At 32.7% G+C, this 18,679-nt stretch overlaps 1 protein-coding gene across 4 annotated transcripts in view; it reads right to left on the reverse strand.

The window, feature by feature from the left end:
* DPYD (dihydropyrimidine dehydrogenase) overlaps positions 1–18,679 on the reverse strand; it is an 870,115-nt gene that overhangs the window by 363,685 nt on the left and 487,751 nt on the right. For all 4 annotated transcript variants that reach the window (XM_037024395.2, XM_037024389.2, XM_037024403.2 and 1 more), the window contains one exon: positions 18,187–18,351. In XM_037024395.2, the coding sequence (XP_036880290.2) occupies positions 18,187–18,351 (165 nt within the window). The remainder of the gene's footprint in view (positions 1–18,186; positions 18,352–18,679) is intronic.

Below are 18,679 nucleotides of genomic sequence, written 5' to 3' on the forward strand. Positions count from 1 at the left end.
AGAATGCTAAAGAATGGCAACTCCAATTTTTTCTATTATCATCAGATTTCCCTCTAAGATTAGAAGGCTGTTCCAGTGAAGACTGGGAGTCAGTCTTAAATGGATCAGAAAATCACAGGAAATGTAAAGAAGTTCCTTAGAACTATGAGGATGGAATAATACACTTGGAGAATTCTAGTTTATGATTTGATATATTCTATGTAATCGGTCACAGACTGTGATCATCAGTTTTTAGATTTAGCCAACATGGTGTAGGGGACATGGATTTTTAAATAAGAATAATACTTAAAATATTTTCACAATTGCCCTTTAAAAGACTTTCATGGCATGTGTTCTTTATTTTATAGATGACTGAAAATGTTTACAAATGTCCGCTTCCATATGAATTTTAATAAAATGCTATAACATATATGAAAGGGAAGCAGTTGAACTGGGGAGACCTGGAGAGACAGAAAGATCACTGTCTTCAAGGAACAGAGACTTATATGCAAAGAATTACAGGATAGAGTGATAAATGCATTCATAAAAGTATAATGTCATTCTCCCACATCTGTTTCTTCTTATCAACTTCTAGTTTGCAGCTACACACCTTTTCATATCTGTAGAAATTGCCCATATGTAATTAATTCTTTTGAGAATGTAGAAAAAGTAGAGCCTAGGGGTTAGAGAAAAAAGAAAGAGAAATAGTTATAGCAGAACAGGTTTAGGAGTTTTTACAAGATAATCTTGGGAGAGAAAGTATAAAACAGGGCCTTACAACTGACCCTTAGATAAATTCATTTTCTCATTTTTTCTAAGAAATATTAATCGAGCTCCCACTATGCACCAGTTACTGTTCTTGGGGGTTGAGATTCAAGGGTAAATGAGAAAAGTTTAAGAAGGCCCCTATGTTTATGAAACTTAAACTCTAGAGATGAAGTAAGTTTCATGAGAAAAGAGACACCATATGTTTAGTTCCATACTATCTTCTAAAACAGGGTCTAGCACTTAGTATATATTCAATAAATATTGGTAGAATAAAATAAAGGAATGAATTCCTAATGAGCATTATTGAGGTTTAGGATAGGGACTGCTTTCCACATGATGGTCAAGGAAGGCCACTGTACGATAGGACCATTTGAATCAGAAACTTGTGTGCGAATCTCTTATTTCTTTGTGAGATTCAAGTACATGAATGCTAGAGCATTCCATATTGTCTCACAGATCTCAGACACGGTGACATGTTTTTCTTTGATTTTTCTGTTTGGGTAATTTTTATTACTCTGTCTTCAATTTCACTGATTCTTCCCTCTGCTGTATCCAATCACCCTCGAGACTATCCAGTGAATTTTTTCATTTTGATACAGTATTCTTCATTTACTATCTTTTGGATCTTTTAAATAATTTATAGCCTTCTGAAAAATCTCTGTATCTTTTTATGATTTTCCACTAGACCTTTTTTTTCACATCTATCATGGTAATTTTGAAGTCTTTATTTGATAATCCAATTATACATTGGATCTGCCTCTGCAAGTAAATGCACAAGAAAACTATCTTGATGCTGCATCACATTTTTTTTCTCATATCTTATAATTTTTTAGCATATGCCAGATAGCTTGGCATCCAAAGAACAGTTGACACTTCCATAAATAACAATTACCCTCCCAAAAGGGTGCACATTACTGGGCTGCTAATATATGAGTCTGAGTTGATCACCTTTGTAGTTAAGTTGGGTCTGGGCTTTGCTGTGGCTTTACTTAGATTCAGTTCTCCACTGGCTTCAATGTTTTGAGGGTTGAATCAGAACTTTTCCTCAGCAGGACTTAGTAACTGAGACCTCAAAAGACTTTAGAGTCTCCAACTTTTTAAACCATGGGATATCTCTTGCTGTTTACTGACCAGCTGCAAATTTTTTATTTTGCTGGGGCATTCTCTTTGCTCTCTAGTTTCGCATTGGCTTTCGGTGTTTCAGAATATCTTTCTACTGAGCTTCCTTTCCTCAAGCCTTCAAAAGAGCCACTTCAGCACATTTAGTGAGCATTTAGAGGGAATACTCTCAGGGTTCTGTCCCTGCCCTGGCCTTCAGCCAGGCTCTGCCCCATCAGTGGAGAAGGTCTTGCTTACCTTAGTGAGGATCTCTCCCAGCTCTGCTGACTTAGCCCCATCTGGGAGACAACTCGGCGGAATACCAGAGGAAAGAGTTGGTTGCTAAAGGCTGACAAGGTCTCTGCTGGGGATCCTTATGGTTCTCATGGATCACACTACTCCAAACACATATACTAGGTGCTCTTAAAAACTTCACTGACTTTGCTGTGATGACTCCTTACCCTCTTACCATCCCTCCAGGGAGCAAAGCAGGTCATGAGGTCCTTTCTCTTCCAAAAAGAGCTTGTCACTTTCTGGAGTTTAGTTAATGCAGGTTACTTTGCATTTTCAGATCTCTGAGAGGTCTTTACAAACCCAGTTTTGCAGGTTCTCTGACTTGTTCTGGGTGGGATTGGTAACCTATTCTGATTTCGCACATCTTAACTAGAAGCAGAAGTCCTCCCTAAATTTTAGTCACCATGTCATCATAATATATCTATCCCAGCTGTTTGGGTTAGAATTAGGAAAGTCTTGGAAGGTGTTAAGCACAGATAAAGCAACAACTAAGAATCATAAAGCATGAGACAAGACTCTGGAGTTGAATAGTTGGGAGGAAGGTATATGAAATGCAAGGTATTGGAGGTGTAATTAGAGTCTGGATAACAATAATTACTATTATGTGGTATACTATGTTGTTGTTCATGTTGATTTCTAAACTGTTTCCAATAATTCATTTAAAAACTTATTACACACACAGTTTTCCAGTCTTTAAGTGTGTTCATTTCCTACATTAAGACACCTCCCCTGCACCATGTAACACAAGAGCCATAACTAAATTTATAAATTAAACTAAATTGAGTACCATCACTGATTATTTTAATATTGGGGTTTTTAAAGGACACATTATTAGGATATTAAAATGCAAAAGCAGCACAAAGTTAAATTATTTATTATGGATAGACTAGTCAATCTAGTTACTTCCCTAAATTGTGCATGAATAAAATATTACACAAAATTTCCTTTTGGGTATATAGATTAGAAGTATATAGATTAGATTGGGTATATAGATTAGAAACTCCCCCAATGAAGCTGTATTAATAAAGTTAACTCATTCCTTTAATTCTTTAGGCATTTTAACATGTAAAGTAAAATATTCACCTCAAAAATGACTTGAATGATAAGTTATTTCTTTGCTTCATGTGCACAATGGATAATTAGTTCAAAAAAAAATCTCAAAGGGAGAAAAAATAGCCAACTGTGAAATTCCAAATACTTTCCTCGGATTGGGTACAAATGCTATTCAGGCCAATACCTGGGATGCATAAATTCTTTCTATCCTATTTACAATCCAATCTTGATTAGTTAGGAGCTCATTTTCCAGTTTGTGAATTATCTAGGTCTTTGATTCTTCTCTTCCCCCTGGCTGATTACCTTTCCCATTTCTCTGCTCATTAGCACCTCCACCAGCAGGGGAAGAAAATCCAGGTGAAAAGAAAAAGTGAATCATACATGGACATATTTAAGTACTCTGAAGCTCGACTTTAAAAAGATAATACAATTTTTTCTATGGTATGTGTACTCATTCTGTTATCAATTTGAAATTCTGCCACTTAAGAGTCTTAGAAATATCCTTTGGATATTACTTTCACCCAGCTATCATATTTTAATATGAAATGGGGATGATATTCCTTCCTTCCTTACAAGGTTATTGCAAGATCAACTTAGAAAAACACAAATTTGTTTACTGTAAATGGTTACACTAAATGAATAAGTTATTTTTGTATCTGTGAAACCCCTTTGTCAATTCTTGCTTCTTTTATTTCCCTTAAGATTTGGGCTTGCCTTAAGAAAAGACATTGCCAAAATATACCTTTTTTTTTCTTTCCCTCTTCTTTTTATTTAATCTTCCCTTTTCTTTCTAACATGGTTATGAAATGCACTCTCAGTAAAAAAGTGGAAAAGACTGGTAAAAATATCATTGCTTTTACTGATGAATTTCCTTCATCTGCTTTTTTATCTGCTATTAAAATGGATAATTGCAAGTTGCCTGTATTAATATGTATATGTATTCTTACCAAAATGGCCCTCATTCTAATGTACATTTTCATAACTCTGGTTCTAAAATGAAGACAACAGGGTACAGTTTTCAGTAAATCAGAGGATTCCTTGTACACATTTTTGTCCTATCAAAGTTTACCTCATTTGTGATATTTTAAGAATGTTTTGTTTGCTCACGATTAGCAGTCCAATGCCTCCAGACCCCATTGTTCTTTTAGACGGCTTGAAATTAAATAACATTTGTTAGTCACAGATACACCCTTAAGTTCTGCTTAAACTGAACCTATTACCCAACCATAAATAATGGTTAAAATGGGAAAACAGTTATTAAAGTACAGTATACAAACCTTTAAAACATTACTGTTAGGTACTTATTTTTTTTTAAACTATCTCAAAGAATAAAGAGAATGCTTTCAACTAAATGTCTTAGAAGACCTAAGGGGAAAAATATGAAATTAGTGCTTTGTGAAAAATACACCTCTGGAATATTCCCTGTAGGGTACAACATAAAAGAAGAAAAGAATAAAATACCTAGTGGCAAAAAAAGAAACTGGTGGAGAAAGGTTGTCATTACTGGGAACACCCTCTGCCCCAAATTAAAATAGGTAAGTTGTTTGTAACGCAGTTAATGTAACCCATATAGTTCTATAGTACCTTATGTTAAATAGCATCCTTTGTATTACCTCCTACTTTTAGGCTTCTCAGCAAACAGTGGTGATTTTTTTTTCTAAAATGGTTTAAATTAACAGATTAAATAGGCCCTTCAAGATGAAAAAGACACATTATAGGGACCTGCAGGGGAGGTTTTACTTGATCCTTTCTCTCTCCTGGTCGCTCTAATACTTTAAGAGATGGTTGCATTAGAATTGAGTTCTCCACAACAATAGAACAGTGACAGTTATGAAATATTACCAAACTGATATTAAGTAAGTGAGCCCACTGAATAAAACCCTTCAGCAGTTGGAGTATAGACTCTGTTTTCATTTTATGACTTGGTCTGTTTATGTAACAAGCATATACAATTTATAAATTGTTTCCATTGCCTCCCTCCTGAGCTAGTTTATAACCAGAAAGAGTCTAAATTCAATGTATCATCACCATCCCCAGGGCCTCTTTCAACATGGCTCAGTGTGCTCAATGCTACATTTCCAAACTCAGGAGATAATATTGTTACCCAAAAGGCAGGCTAACAAATTACAAAGTGAAGGGGAATTTGAGAAAAAATATGTTGTAGGCAGTTATGCTTGTATAATGTGACTACTTAAAAAGCTTTGATGGATTTTCTTATGATTTTTCCTCTACTGAATGACATGAACCACCAGCATTTTAATCTCCCACAAAGCAGAAGCTTAAAAATCCACCCAATATTTTTTTTGTTTCTTAACACTCCATAAGGTCATTTTTAACCTCCTGTTAATTCCCATGACTCAATATCAAAGTGAATGTGATCAAAATGCAACACAATTTCAAACAGGACAATATTTGACTGGTGACTCAGGTAATGTGGTTGGGGGGCAAAGAGCTGGGGGTGACAGAAATTTAACGATTCAACCCAACCTGGAATTAATTTCTAGGGCACATCCTATGAAAAGTGCTATTACAATTTTAAATTGAATTTATTTTTAAAAACAATTTACCAAAGGATAATCCTATACATGTCACATGTTATATAAAGCATAAATACAATAAATTGCATTATAGCATACAATTTTGAGTTTTGACATGTGTCTATACTTTGAAACTATCATCAAAATCAAGATAATGAACATGTCTATCCTATCCCACATATGAGAGTTCTTATAGTTTCATATCCTTGCTAACATTTGATATGATTAATCTTTTAAATTTTAGACATTTTAATAGGTGCATATCTCACTGCAGTTTTAATTTGCATTTCCATAATGACTAATGATGTTGAGCACATTTTCATGTCCTTATGTATCATTCATAATCTTTGTTGGTGAAGTATCTGATCCAATTTTTTGCTCACAGTGGAGAGAGTTGTTTGCTTTCTTATTACTGGGTTTTGAAATTTCTTCAAATATTTTGGATACAAGTTCTTTATCAGATATATGATTTGCAAATATTTTCTCCTAGTTTATGTTTGCTTTTTTCTTAACAGTAGGTTTGAAGAGCAAAAGTTTTTTGTTTTTTTAACTTGGTTAAATCACATTTATCATTTCCTTTTTCCTTTTAAGGACTGTGCTATATATATACATATGAGAAATATTTGCATGACCTAAGGTCACAAGAACTTTGTCCTGTATTTTCTTTAAGTTTTATAGTTTTACATTTTCCAGATGGAGGTATGACTATCTTGGATTAATTTTTATATATCATGTCAGATGTGAAACATTACATTTATAGATACTCAATTTTACTAGTATCATTTGTTGAAAAAAACTATATTTTGTCCACTGAATTTCCTTTTTGTAACTTCTCAAAAATCAGTTGTTCACAAAACTAATTTATGGGCTGCTTTTTAACTTGTTATTTTGCTCCATTAATCCTGTTGTTGATCTTTATGCCAATATCACACTAACTTGATTACTGTAGTTGTAAAATAAGTCAAAATCTGAAAGTTTTAGACTTCCAACTTGAATTGTTTTGGCTACTTAAGTTCTTTGTACTTTCATATAAATTTCAGAATCAACCTGTCAAATTTAACAAAAATAATTGTGCTATTATTTTTTGGGGATTACATGTTACCTTTAGGTCAATATGGGGATATTTCACCTATAAACAACAGTGAATTTTCTGATTATTGAATATGGAATAGCCTTCCATTTATTTAGGTCTTCTTTCATTTCTATCAGCAATATATTATATATTATGGTTTCCAGTGTTCCTGTTGTCTATTTATTTCAGTTTTCAATTGTCTGTTGCTAGCATACAAAAAGTACAAATGATTTTTGTAAGTTGATCTTGTATCTTGCAACCTTGTTCAACACATTTATTATTTAAAGGAGTATTTTGGTAGGCTAAGACCAGGATGTGGTGAGTTAGGCATTCACCTGGAATGCAGAATTTAAGGGAGTATAAGAAAATAATGAAGATAAACAGAATTTTAATCTAATATTATTTTAAAAATCAAACATGAAAACAGATTGTAGGAGAGTTGCCTGCTTTTTAAAATAAAGTATTTTTATTGGTTTATTCCATCAGGTTTTCTACATAAACAATCATGTTGTATGTGAATAAAGACAATTCTACTTCTTCTTTTGCAATCTGCATGTTTTATTTCTTTTTCTTCTCTCATTGAACAGGATAGAACTCATGTTTGAACCACAATTTGGAATATAAATGGTGAGAACAGATACCCTTATCTTATTTCTCTCAGGAAGAAAACATTCAATCTTTCACCATTAATATGATGTTAGCTGTTGGATTTTTTTTTTTTAATGCTTTTCACCAGGTTAAGGATTTACCTTTTTAGTCTTAGTTTGCTGAGATTTCTTAAGAATTAAGATTAGACTTTTGGATCTCTTCAAATGTTTTCCTGTCCAGTTTATGGAGATGATCATATAATTTGTGTGGCTGTTCTTTTGTTGTTTAGTTTGTACCTTCTGTGAATGACATTTTCAAATGTTAAGGCTACCTGGAATTCCTAGGATGAACCTCATTCGGTCATCATGTATTATATTCTTTATATATTGTTGGATTATATTTCTTAAAATGTGTTTAGAACTTTGGCATCTATGTTCATGAAGAATATGGGTCCATAGTTTCTATTCTTGTCCTCTTTCTGTCTAGGATGTGGTATCAGGGTGTTGGCCCTATAGATTAAGTTGGGAATTATTCCCTGTATTTTATTTTTCTAAAGAGTATATGTAGAATTGGTATTATTTCTACACTCAAGAAGCCCTCTGGGCCTGTAGTTTTCCTCATGGAAAATGTTTTTAACTAGAAATCCTATTTCTTTAATGTGATCCATTTCTCTTGACTAAGCTTTGATAACTTCTGTTTTTCAAGGAATTTGTCCAGGTCACCTAAGTTGATGAATTTATTTGCATAAAATTATTAATAATATTCTGTAATTTTCCTTCTAATATCTATAGAATCTGCAGTAGTGTTACCTTTCTCATTCCCTAAATTGGTAATTTCTGTTTCTTCTTTTTTCCCCTTATCAGTCTAGCTGAAGTTTTATCAATTTTATTTGTCTCCTTAAGAAATCTGCTTTACATTTCTTGATATTTTCTATTATTTTTGTTTTCTATTTTATCAGTTTTCTCCTCTGATTGTCACTATATCCTTTATTAATTTATTTTTGGTTTAATTTGCTCTTTTTTGTAGTTTTTAGAAGTGGAAATTGTTGTCATTAATTTGAGAGCTTTCTTTATGTCTGATTATGCATTTGATGCTATAAATTTCCCTACAAATAACTATTTTATTCCATAACACAATTTTGATATTTTTAATTTTAATTTCATTCAATTCAAAATACTTTCTAATTTCCCTTATGATTTCTTCTTTCATCTAAGGGTTATTAGATGTATCATTTTTTCCCTAAGTATTTGAGGATTTTCCAAATATATTCCTGTTATCGATTACTAATTTAATTCTGTTGTCATCAAAGTATGTACCTTGGATGACTTAAATTCTTTAAAATTAGTCTTTAAAATAAGACTTCTTTTATGGCCCAGAATATGGCCAATTTAATAAATGTTATGCATGTTTTCAACAAGACTGAGCATTCTGTTGTCATTGTATTGCATGTTCTATACACGTCAATATAGGTAAGTTGATAGCATTTCTTCAAATCCTCAATAGACTTATTTACTGAACATTCTATTCAATATGTACTGACAAGTTCTTATTGAAATCTCCATAATTATGAATTTTTCTATTGCTCCTTGCAATTCTATCAGTTTTTGCTTCATGTATCTTGAAACTCTGTTACTAAGTAGGTAAACATTTAGGATTATTATCACCTCTTGATGAATTGACCACTTCATCGTTACAAAATGATTTTTTTTGTCCTTCATAATATTCTTTGCTTTGATATCTACATTGTCTGCTATTAATATAAGAAAATTTTATTTGATTAGCATCACTATAGTATATCTTTCTATTGCTTCAATTCTCTCCTATTTGTGTCTCTATTTTTAAAATTGTTTTTCTTTATAAGCAGCATATATATGTGAGTCTTATATTTTAATCCAATCTGAAAAACTCTGCCTTTTAATTTGGGTGTTTGGACCATTTACATTTAATATGGTTATTGATATAGTTAGATTTAAGTCTATCACCTTATATATGGTTTCTAGTTGTCTCATCTCTTTTTTATTCTTTTTCCATTTTTCTGTCTTCTCTTGGTTTGTGTATTTTGTATGAATCTATGTTACATCTTGTTGCTTTTTAGCTATAACTCTGTCACATTACTTTAGTAGTTATTTAGAGCTTAGAGTATACATCTTTAAATTATCACAGACTACCCTCAAGTGATAGAAAACTTTACATAAGGTGTTGGACACTTACAGTAGTATACATTCATTTCTTCCTCACAATTTCTGTACTATTGTCATATTTTACTTACGTATGTTATAAACTCTGACACTTATACTATATTTTTGTTTAAATAACTGATTCTTTTCTAAAGTGAGTTAAGAAAAAAAGAAAGAAAATAATATATTTTCCCATGTAGTTACAAATTCTGGTACTCTTCATTCTTTTAACTAGATTTACATTTCAGCCTGGCATCATTTTCCTTTCTGCCTAAAACATTTTCTTTTAACATCCTGAAGTGCAGATCTCCTGGTGATGAATCCTTTCAGGTTTTTTGTGTTTGAAAAAGTTTTTATCTCACCTATATTTTTGAAAGATATGTTGCTGAATTTTTAAATCTAGGTTAACAGTATTTTTTTATTTTCAGAACGTTGAAGAAGTTGTCTTCTAGCTTGCACTGTTTCTGACAAATCACAAAAGTAACCCTTATATTTGCTCCTCTATATGGAACATACTTTCAGTCTCTGGCTGCTTTTACTATTTTCTCTTTATCACTGGTTGGATTAATTTGGTTATGATGTAGTACCTTGGTGTAATTTTCTTCATGTTTCTTATGTTTGAGTTTCTGCTTTTTTGTTTATTGTTTTTTGCAGGGGGTGAGGCTTGTAGTTTGAAGCAAAACTGGACAAGTTTGAGACATTATTCCTGCTAGTTTTGGGAAATCCAGTACATATTAGGCTACTTTAAGTTGTCCCTAGCTCACTAATTGTTATGTTTACTCTCCTCTCTTTTTTCCCCAAGACCCCCTGCATGTGTATACATTTCAGTTTGCATAGTTTTATTGTTGTATCTTCAAGTTTACTAATCATGTGTTATGTACAGCCTAATATGCTGTTAATAACTTCCAGTATATTTTTCATCTCATTCATTGTAGCTTTCAGTTCTAGAAGTTTGATTTAGGTCTTATATCTTTCATTTCTTAACTTAGGTTTTTGAACATATGGATATAGTTGTAGGAATAGTTTTAATGTACTTTCCTAATAATTCTAATATCACAGCAGCTCTGGGCACAGTTTTAATTGATTGATTTTTCTCTTATTTTGGGATATATTTTCCTACTTCCTTACATACTAAGTAATGTTTAATTGGATGCCAATCATAAAAAATGTGAATATTATCTTGTTTGGTAACTAGATATTCTTGAGCTTTGTTTTAAGTTATAGTTATGTTACTTGGAAACATTTTAATCCTTTTAGGTCTGGCTTTTTTGTTTTTGCCCTGTGGGTTATGAGCAAAACAGTGCTTAGCCTATGGCTGATTGTGAGTGAGAGAGTTTTCCAGTTTGGTGTATGTCTATGTAAGAACTGAGTGCTAATCCTTCTAATTCATTCAAAAAGTTCTTTCTGCAGTCTTTTGTAATTTATTCATATGTATGAACTGATCTATGCTCTGCTGAATATTCAAGAGGGACTCTCTGCAGATCTCTGGACTACTCTCTGTATGCAATGCTCTGCTTTCTGGTGCTCTGTCTCACGAATTCTGGTCAGCTTGGTCTCTCTGGCCTTTCAGCTCATCAGGTATATCTCTAAATCAGGTGTATCTCTAGCTTCTGCTCTTTATAGTGAGGACTAGAAACTTTAGGAAACAATGGCAGAACTAATTTTCTTTGTTTTCCATATATTAGTGAGCCCTGTCTGTATTTACTTATATTCTAGGTCTTAAAAACTATTGCTTCAAGTATTTTGTAAGTTTTTTGATATTGCTGTTTCAGTAGGGAGGGTAAATTCAGTGCCCATTACTATATCTAGGTTACATTTAATGTTTTCTTTTCAGAAATTAGGAATATCCTACTCAAGAAAACACTTGGCTACATGGAGTCAGAAAGCAATCACCTAACTATGAGCTGTATTATATATTCTGTGTCATATATTCTGATTTATTATATATTCTACTCTTGCAGAATTAAACATATTTTCATTTTTCTTTGTCTGTAGGCTGATAACAATAACATTACTGTCATTACTTAAGTCTTATTTTTAATTGGAAGCTGTTAAGTCAAATGAATGGATGATATGAAAGAAAATAAGTATAATAAATAAAAAAGTGGACAAGAAATCAGAAGACCCTACATTTTTTATGACATATAATGAACTCAAGTTCAGATGATCATTAAAAAGCATATTTAGTGAGTTGAGTGATTTTTGAATTGGTAATTTATTTCTAAAGCAGTGCCTTTTATATGAACTGTTTATAAATACTTTGAAAATCAACTGGGCAATATATTTCAAGAGCTATAAATATGCTGTTACCTTAGATTTGCCAAATTTCTCTCTAAGACTATTTCATGGAAACTGTTATCATATTATATAAGAATAAAAGCTAAATGTATAAAGTCATTCTATGTAATATAATTTAAAGTAATGAATAATTGCAATATGTCAAACATGTTAAATATAATATCTCATTTAATCTTTACAACAACTTCTGAGAACTGGTACTGTTATAACACAGATGAGAAGAATAAATCTGAGAGTGTGAATTAAAAGCAAGTCAGAGGAGATGCTGAGATTCAACTTCACTTTGACTCTAAACCCTATGCCTTTAGCACTTAGACTCTATCAACTGTAGGAAAGTGAAAAGAGATCTGTTAGGATAACTGGGCATGGACTGTTTTACCTCTATTCACCCTGTTTAAATTTTCATTGCTGTTACGGATCTTCTTTATTTTTATATTTTGTAGACTAAATGGATCTTTTAAGAAATCAATAGAATAATGTCACTAGATAATTGTCCTGGATTTTAGCAAAGAAGGGAGGTTGGGAGGTAAATTTGCCCTCTAGAATTATGAACAATATTAGGAAATAACTACATAAGCTCTAGTGTAAAACAGGAAGAGTTGCCTGGGGATATGTTAGACTTCCCTTCAATATTTGCTCCAGCAGCTTCCTAATTTATTTAAAATAAAGCAGCATGGGAACATGTAGAATCGACAGAAAAAGGGACTTGACAAGCTCAAAAACTTTTAGAGGGATCAAAAGAGGAATCTCTGCAGTGCAGGGATGCTGGTGTTCCTGTTGGTGAGTATCACCTTTGGGATATGAGGGGAAAAGAGTCAGGGTGATGTTTATGCTTTATAAGCTTTGTGGTAAGAAAAGAAAGGTAATGACCTTGAACTGGTCACTGTTGGACTGACAGCACATATAGTGTAGTTTTATATGTTACTAAATTTTATTTTTCTAAACAGATTGAGTGGGCAAAAAAATCTCCCTATTTCTAATGTGTGGGACTTAATTAGCAATAATCTGAAGGAAAGAAGGCCCTTTTCTGCTGAATCAGCCTTCATAGTGCCTGTGAGAAGACGACGCAGGGATTATGGGATGATGAATGTCCACTGAATACGCAGTGAAGATCTTCCTTGCTTGGGTGACACCTAGATCTGACTCAGTCCTTTGCCTTCCCTATTTTCAAATACAGAATTTAACACAGGACCAGGTAATTGTTCCAACCAAGGTCCGCATTGAGTCACTGACATTGTTCGCTATAGAGAGCTACATCCCTGCAGTGCAGTAAGAGATGGGCTATAAAATGTCCCATGCTGGGACAAATGACAAGATAATGGTTGGCTGGTGACAGAAGTTTCTTTGTCAAATAAAAGGTTGTTTTGTTTCATTCTGTGAGAGTCTGTGGGCTCAATATAATTGGCCCTCTGGAGTGGGTGGGCCGGGTAGGATTGGAGTAACATATATTTTTAAGTTCTCCAGGTTCTTTAGAGCCAAATGGAATATCTCTTCAAGGTGTAATGGAAAGAACTCTAACCTAGTGACTTCACCTGCTAGCTGTGTGACACAATATAGTTGATGTACTCTCTCTAAACATTGGTTCCTCACCTGTAAAATGGGGAAAGCTCTGCTTCACAGATAGATACAGCCCTTATTACAGGTCCTGGACATCTAAAAGGATTCCAGCAAATAGTTGTGACATAAGAGTTTAATAAATATTTAATGATATATGTCAAGGTTCGTAAATGATACTGTTTATATACACAGTAGAATCAACTGATGAGCTTTACAGAAAAAATAAACACGTACATACATACACACACACATATACACACATACACATACATGCTTACATACATACACACAGATATGTATTCACTGTACCCATGCCAGAATTCTGAAATGATTGAACTAGGATAGAACCTAACCATAAATACTATTTCTGGAGCTTTCCAGGAAATTTGATGTATCACCAGATTTGAGAACCACTGAATAAAGGCTTTTAATCTGAGGTCCATAGAACTGTTGATTGAATACAGAAAATTCATGAATTTGGATGGGAAAAAATGAAGACCCTTATTTTCACTAACCTCCCACTGAAATTAAATGTTTCCTCATGAATGCAACAAACCATAGTAGTGCTATCAATATCTGTAAGTTTGCACTAACAGGAACCACAGAAAATGCCCACCGTTGCTACACATATCTCAATGTGTCACTTATATTACCATTTTATCAAAACTGCAATATTTATTAGATCTGTCACTAGACTGTGTTTTTAGTGACTTACTAAAGAGGAGAATATTACTATATCATATTTTTCAAAATATTTTGAGCGTTTCATTTTAATACTAATCCTAAAAGAATAGGAATTCTTTATAAACTACTGAATTTTGTTTTATGCATTCAAAAACATTCTGAAAAGAGATCCTTAGGCTTCACCGGGGTACTTATCTAAGGAGTCAAGAGCATACACACAAGGTTAAGAATACTGGTCAGGAAAGCACTTTCAGGAATGCTGATAAAGAGCAACTTCTTTGGAATCATTGTGAACTTAATGTGTGCAATGCTGATCTCTCAGTAATGAACTGAGAAAGAGTTTTAGTAGAAATGAGGTGTTTTGTGTTAAAGTACATTTACATATGAATTGTTCTTCTTTTATTAATTTCTCTAACAAAGCCATCACTCTCTTTTCTATCTTCACTAGCTAATTCGCTGGTGAATCTTTTACCTAACTCTTACTTTAGCTGCCACAAATGATAGAAAATGTTAGTCTTTGCTTGCTAATTCAGTGCATTTAGACAAAATGTAGCATGTATATTTTAGTAAAAATTGTTGCCAGGCCTAAAACATATGATTCCTAAGGCTTCTGCATGAGAATGAAAGGACTCAGTTAAAATTGATTTTTGTAAGCCCTAATTATACAGTACATTTCATAATAAGCATTGCAAAATCTCAGCTTAGGAACAAAAAATACCTCTTTGTTAGTAATAAATTGTCACTACAATGATCAGTGTGCCAAATTTAATTCATAGATAAATAAAAGGAAACCTTGAGAGCTGAGAAGAAGTCTAGTATAAGTGTAGGCTTTGGAATAACTCTTGAGTGGTTAGAAACAAGTTCTGACAATACATTTCAGGGAGTCTTTATGCCTTTACAGTCAATGTATTTTTCCAGCTGTCTCCTCTAGCTCATGGTCAAGTTGCACCTACTCTCTCTGGAAACAGAGGTATTTACTAGCTGCTGGTATTAGTTGACCTATATGCCCCCAGCACAATTTCTTTTTCAGAAAAGTTAGCTCTTGCCTTAGAAGCTGTGATGGTGGGTTGAATGATCCGATCCCTGTCATTAAAGGTGGTAGCCACGCACTCAAGAATGATGTGGGAAAACTCCAGTGAGAGTGATAATTAAACTTGGAAAATAAAGGGTCACGTTTCACTCAGCTCATTGGTTTTGGCGTCAGAGTGATTCCGAAACAGTAGGGGTTATTCTACGCTCAGCATGGCTATATCTAGGTGCAACACATTATTTCTATGGGTTCAAATGGGAATGTCATTTTAATTGTATTTAAAATGTTATCTTTGATATGGGGAATAAAAATGTTAGAAATTAGTTCTAAGAATGCAGAAAAAGAATAATGAGCATAATCTAAATGGTGAAAGAATTTAAAACAAGAAAAGCATGCATTGTTTTCTCAGAAGAAAAAGCATTATAGGAGAAGAAAATTGTTTCCAGGGAAATTGAAAAGAACACTTAAATGCGTCTCTTCTTTCTACCTGACTGTGGAATCACAAAGCAAGGTTTCATCTCAGCATTCTTGTCTACTTACTGTCATTTTTTGGAGGCCATTATTATGACATCTTAGTCCTGCCCCAGAGAGGGTAGAAAACACCAGGGGAGCTTAAGCCATTGGTGGGAGTTATTTTCTAGGAAAAGGGATTTTTTTTTAAAAGACACATTGGCTTATATAAATACTAATAGAGTAATATTTGGGGAAATTATATTTCCTAGTGTTCTTATTTTGTATGAAAAAGTTATACTGAACTTTTAAGGACTTTCAATGATATTGCAATATAGTCAGGTGTACTAGAGAACACTATAATTAGGAGCATGGATACTGAAAGTAAATTTCATGTTCAAATTCTGGCTTCACCTTATTCATTAGTCTCTCCCTACCCATAAGGGATATGTTCCAAGACTCCCAATAGGAACCTGAAACTGCAGATAGTACCAAACCCTATACCCTATATATATATATATATATATATATATATATATAATGTATAATATAATGTATAATATATATATAATGTATAATATAATGTATAATATATATATATTATACATTTTTTTACTATACTTACATACCTATGATAAAGTTAATTTTTAAGTTAGTCACAGTAAGAGGTTAATACAATAATGAATAATAAATTAGAACAATATGCTGTGGTATAAGTAAAGTGAATGTGGTCTCTCTCAAAATATCTTATTGTAATGTGATTTTTGTTTTTGTTTTTCTGTTTTAAAAATTTAATTGTTTCAAACTTCTCTCTGTGATGATGTGAGATGATAAAATGCCTATATGATGAGGTGAATGACATAGGCATCGTGACATATATAGCATTAAGCTACTACTATCGACCTTCTGATAGTATGACAGATGGAGGATCATGTGCTTCTGGACTGCAGTTGACTGTGAATAACTGAAACCATGGAAAGTGAAACTGAAGACAAGGGGGAACTATTGTAATAGTGGTATAAGCTCAGGTATGTTACCTAACCTCTGTGTGTCTTAGTTTCCTCATCTGTGAAATGGGGAAAATAATAATACCAGTAAGTTTGTTGAAAGATTGACTGTTAAAATATATAAAGCACTTATAACTACCAAAGAGTATTATCATGTGCTCACACTGATTATTATTATTCTTGTTATTATTTTATTGCATTTTCAGTATTTAGCATAGCACCTAACAATACAGACCAAGTTTAAAATACATATCAATAACTCTTTTGAAGATTGACCACTTTTTGTCCTTGTCATTCTGAGAAAAGCTTCCCGAAAGATGTGGGTCCCATATGAAATGACTAACTTAACATAGTTGTGCTTAGAACTGATTGTATAAATGTGAAAAGAGAGAATTATAACGTCAAGCTCAGAAAATGAAAAATCCCTAATAAGCAGAAGCTATGTATTTCAGATGGGTCATGATATTAAGTTCACTACATATCTGAAGGGTTGACTAGAGGAAGATAAATTATATTCTATGTGATCATATTTTATTTCAAGGTAAGAAAGGATTTTGAAACAATTAGAATCTTCTAAACCAGAAAACAAAATAAAAAATAAAACAAAAATCCTTGATAGGTAGGCAACAGTATAATATCTAAAGGTCCTGTCCAAGATTTTATTTATCAGTTTGTAGACAAACATCCACAAATTTCATTAGATTTTAAATTATTTATCATTAAAAACTTGAAGTATTCTCACTGTCTTTCGATGTTTTCTACAACATAAACACACACACTGATCCAAACTTCTACCTCCATTCATCATCAGCTCACTAAGGTTAGATAGATGGATAAATAAATAGACAGACAAATACAGAGGTAGAGACAGATACAGAGGGGAAATGTGGACAAATATGTGTGTGTGTGTGTGTGTGTGTGTGTGGTGGAGGATGGGGACAGAGAATGAATGACATTAAGGACAACCCTAACCAACTATTGTAGAGAAAATACTATCTATAGGTTAAAAAACTACTGGCAACATATAAAAATCCACAAAGAGATGAAATATTATATGTAATCCTAATTTTACTATAGTATTGATGCATAGTATTTTAAAGGAAAAAAATATTTTATAAAAGATAGTTTACTCATTTGTATAAGCATATTAAAATTATTTGGTAAATTATTTCTCACTGAAAAAATATAAATAAACTATATAAGAAGATATTCTGCTTCTGCCTCAGGTTTATATTTAAAATGATTTATAGTCTGCAATTTCTTCCTAAGATCATCACCTTCATAAATACTAGCCACATACAGTGAAAACCAACTCAATAAAGTGAGTATTTCATTCTCTTCCTCCTGCTTATGTAGATACTTCTTTCTCTACATGGCACCCATTTATAACAAAGCCTCACACTGTGGGGATTTTTATGAGTTCTTGAGCTTTTCTTTCCTTTTTATCTTTCTATGCATCAGTAAAGCAACTGGCAGTTTCTTTAATAAAATATATAATACACATTAATATTTATAAGCCTATGAATTGGATGTTTAAATAAACATTCACCAACTTATGCCAATTCTTTTGTTTTAGACGTTAAATCACACTTACATTGTCTGGAAAGTCAGCCTTTAGTTCAGTGACACTTTGACACCAATATGCAGCCGTTTTTTCACTGATGAGCTCAATATTCAGAAAGGAGCTTTGTCCAGGGCCATACATGGGGCCAGCGGTAGTTCCCCGGATGATTCTGGGTGAAACATTTGTCACTATGTCCTGATGAAAGAGTAGAAATATTGGGTCTCCTTTTAACAAAGAAAAACCATTATCTTTATTCTATGCTCATTTCCATATGACAATATTTTACCAAGTCCCTTCTCACATTTGTACAGAAGAATTTTAAAAATATAATTTAAATTACAGTTGTACTCAAAAAACTTCCAAATGAAAGTGTAAAATAAATACTTGCTAGCATTATTTAAATTACTTCCCATAACTGTAAGGTTGCCACAGCGCAAAAATAAATATATGCAAATTCATATTGGGCAAGCACATTTTAATTTGTTTGAAATTAAATAATAAATAAAACCTGATAAGCAAAACG

The sequence above is a fragment of the Manis javanica genome, chromosome 4, assembly GCF_040802235.1.
Source record: "Manis javanica isolate MJ-LG chromosome 4, MJ_LKY, whole genome shotgun sequence".
Lineage (NCBI taxonomy): Eukaryota > Metazoa > Chordata > Mammalia > Pholidota > Manidae > Manis > Manis javanica.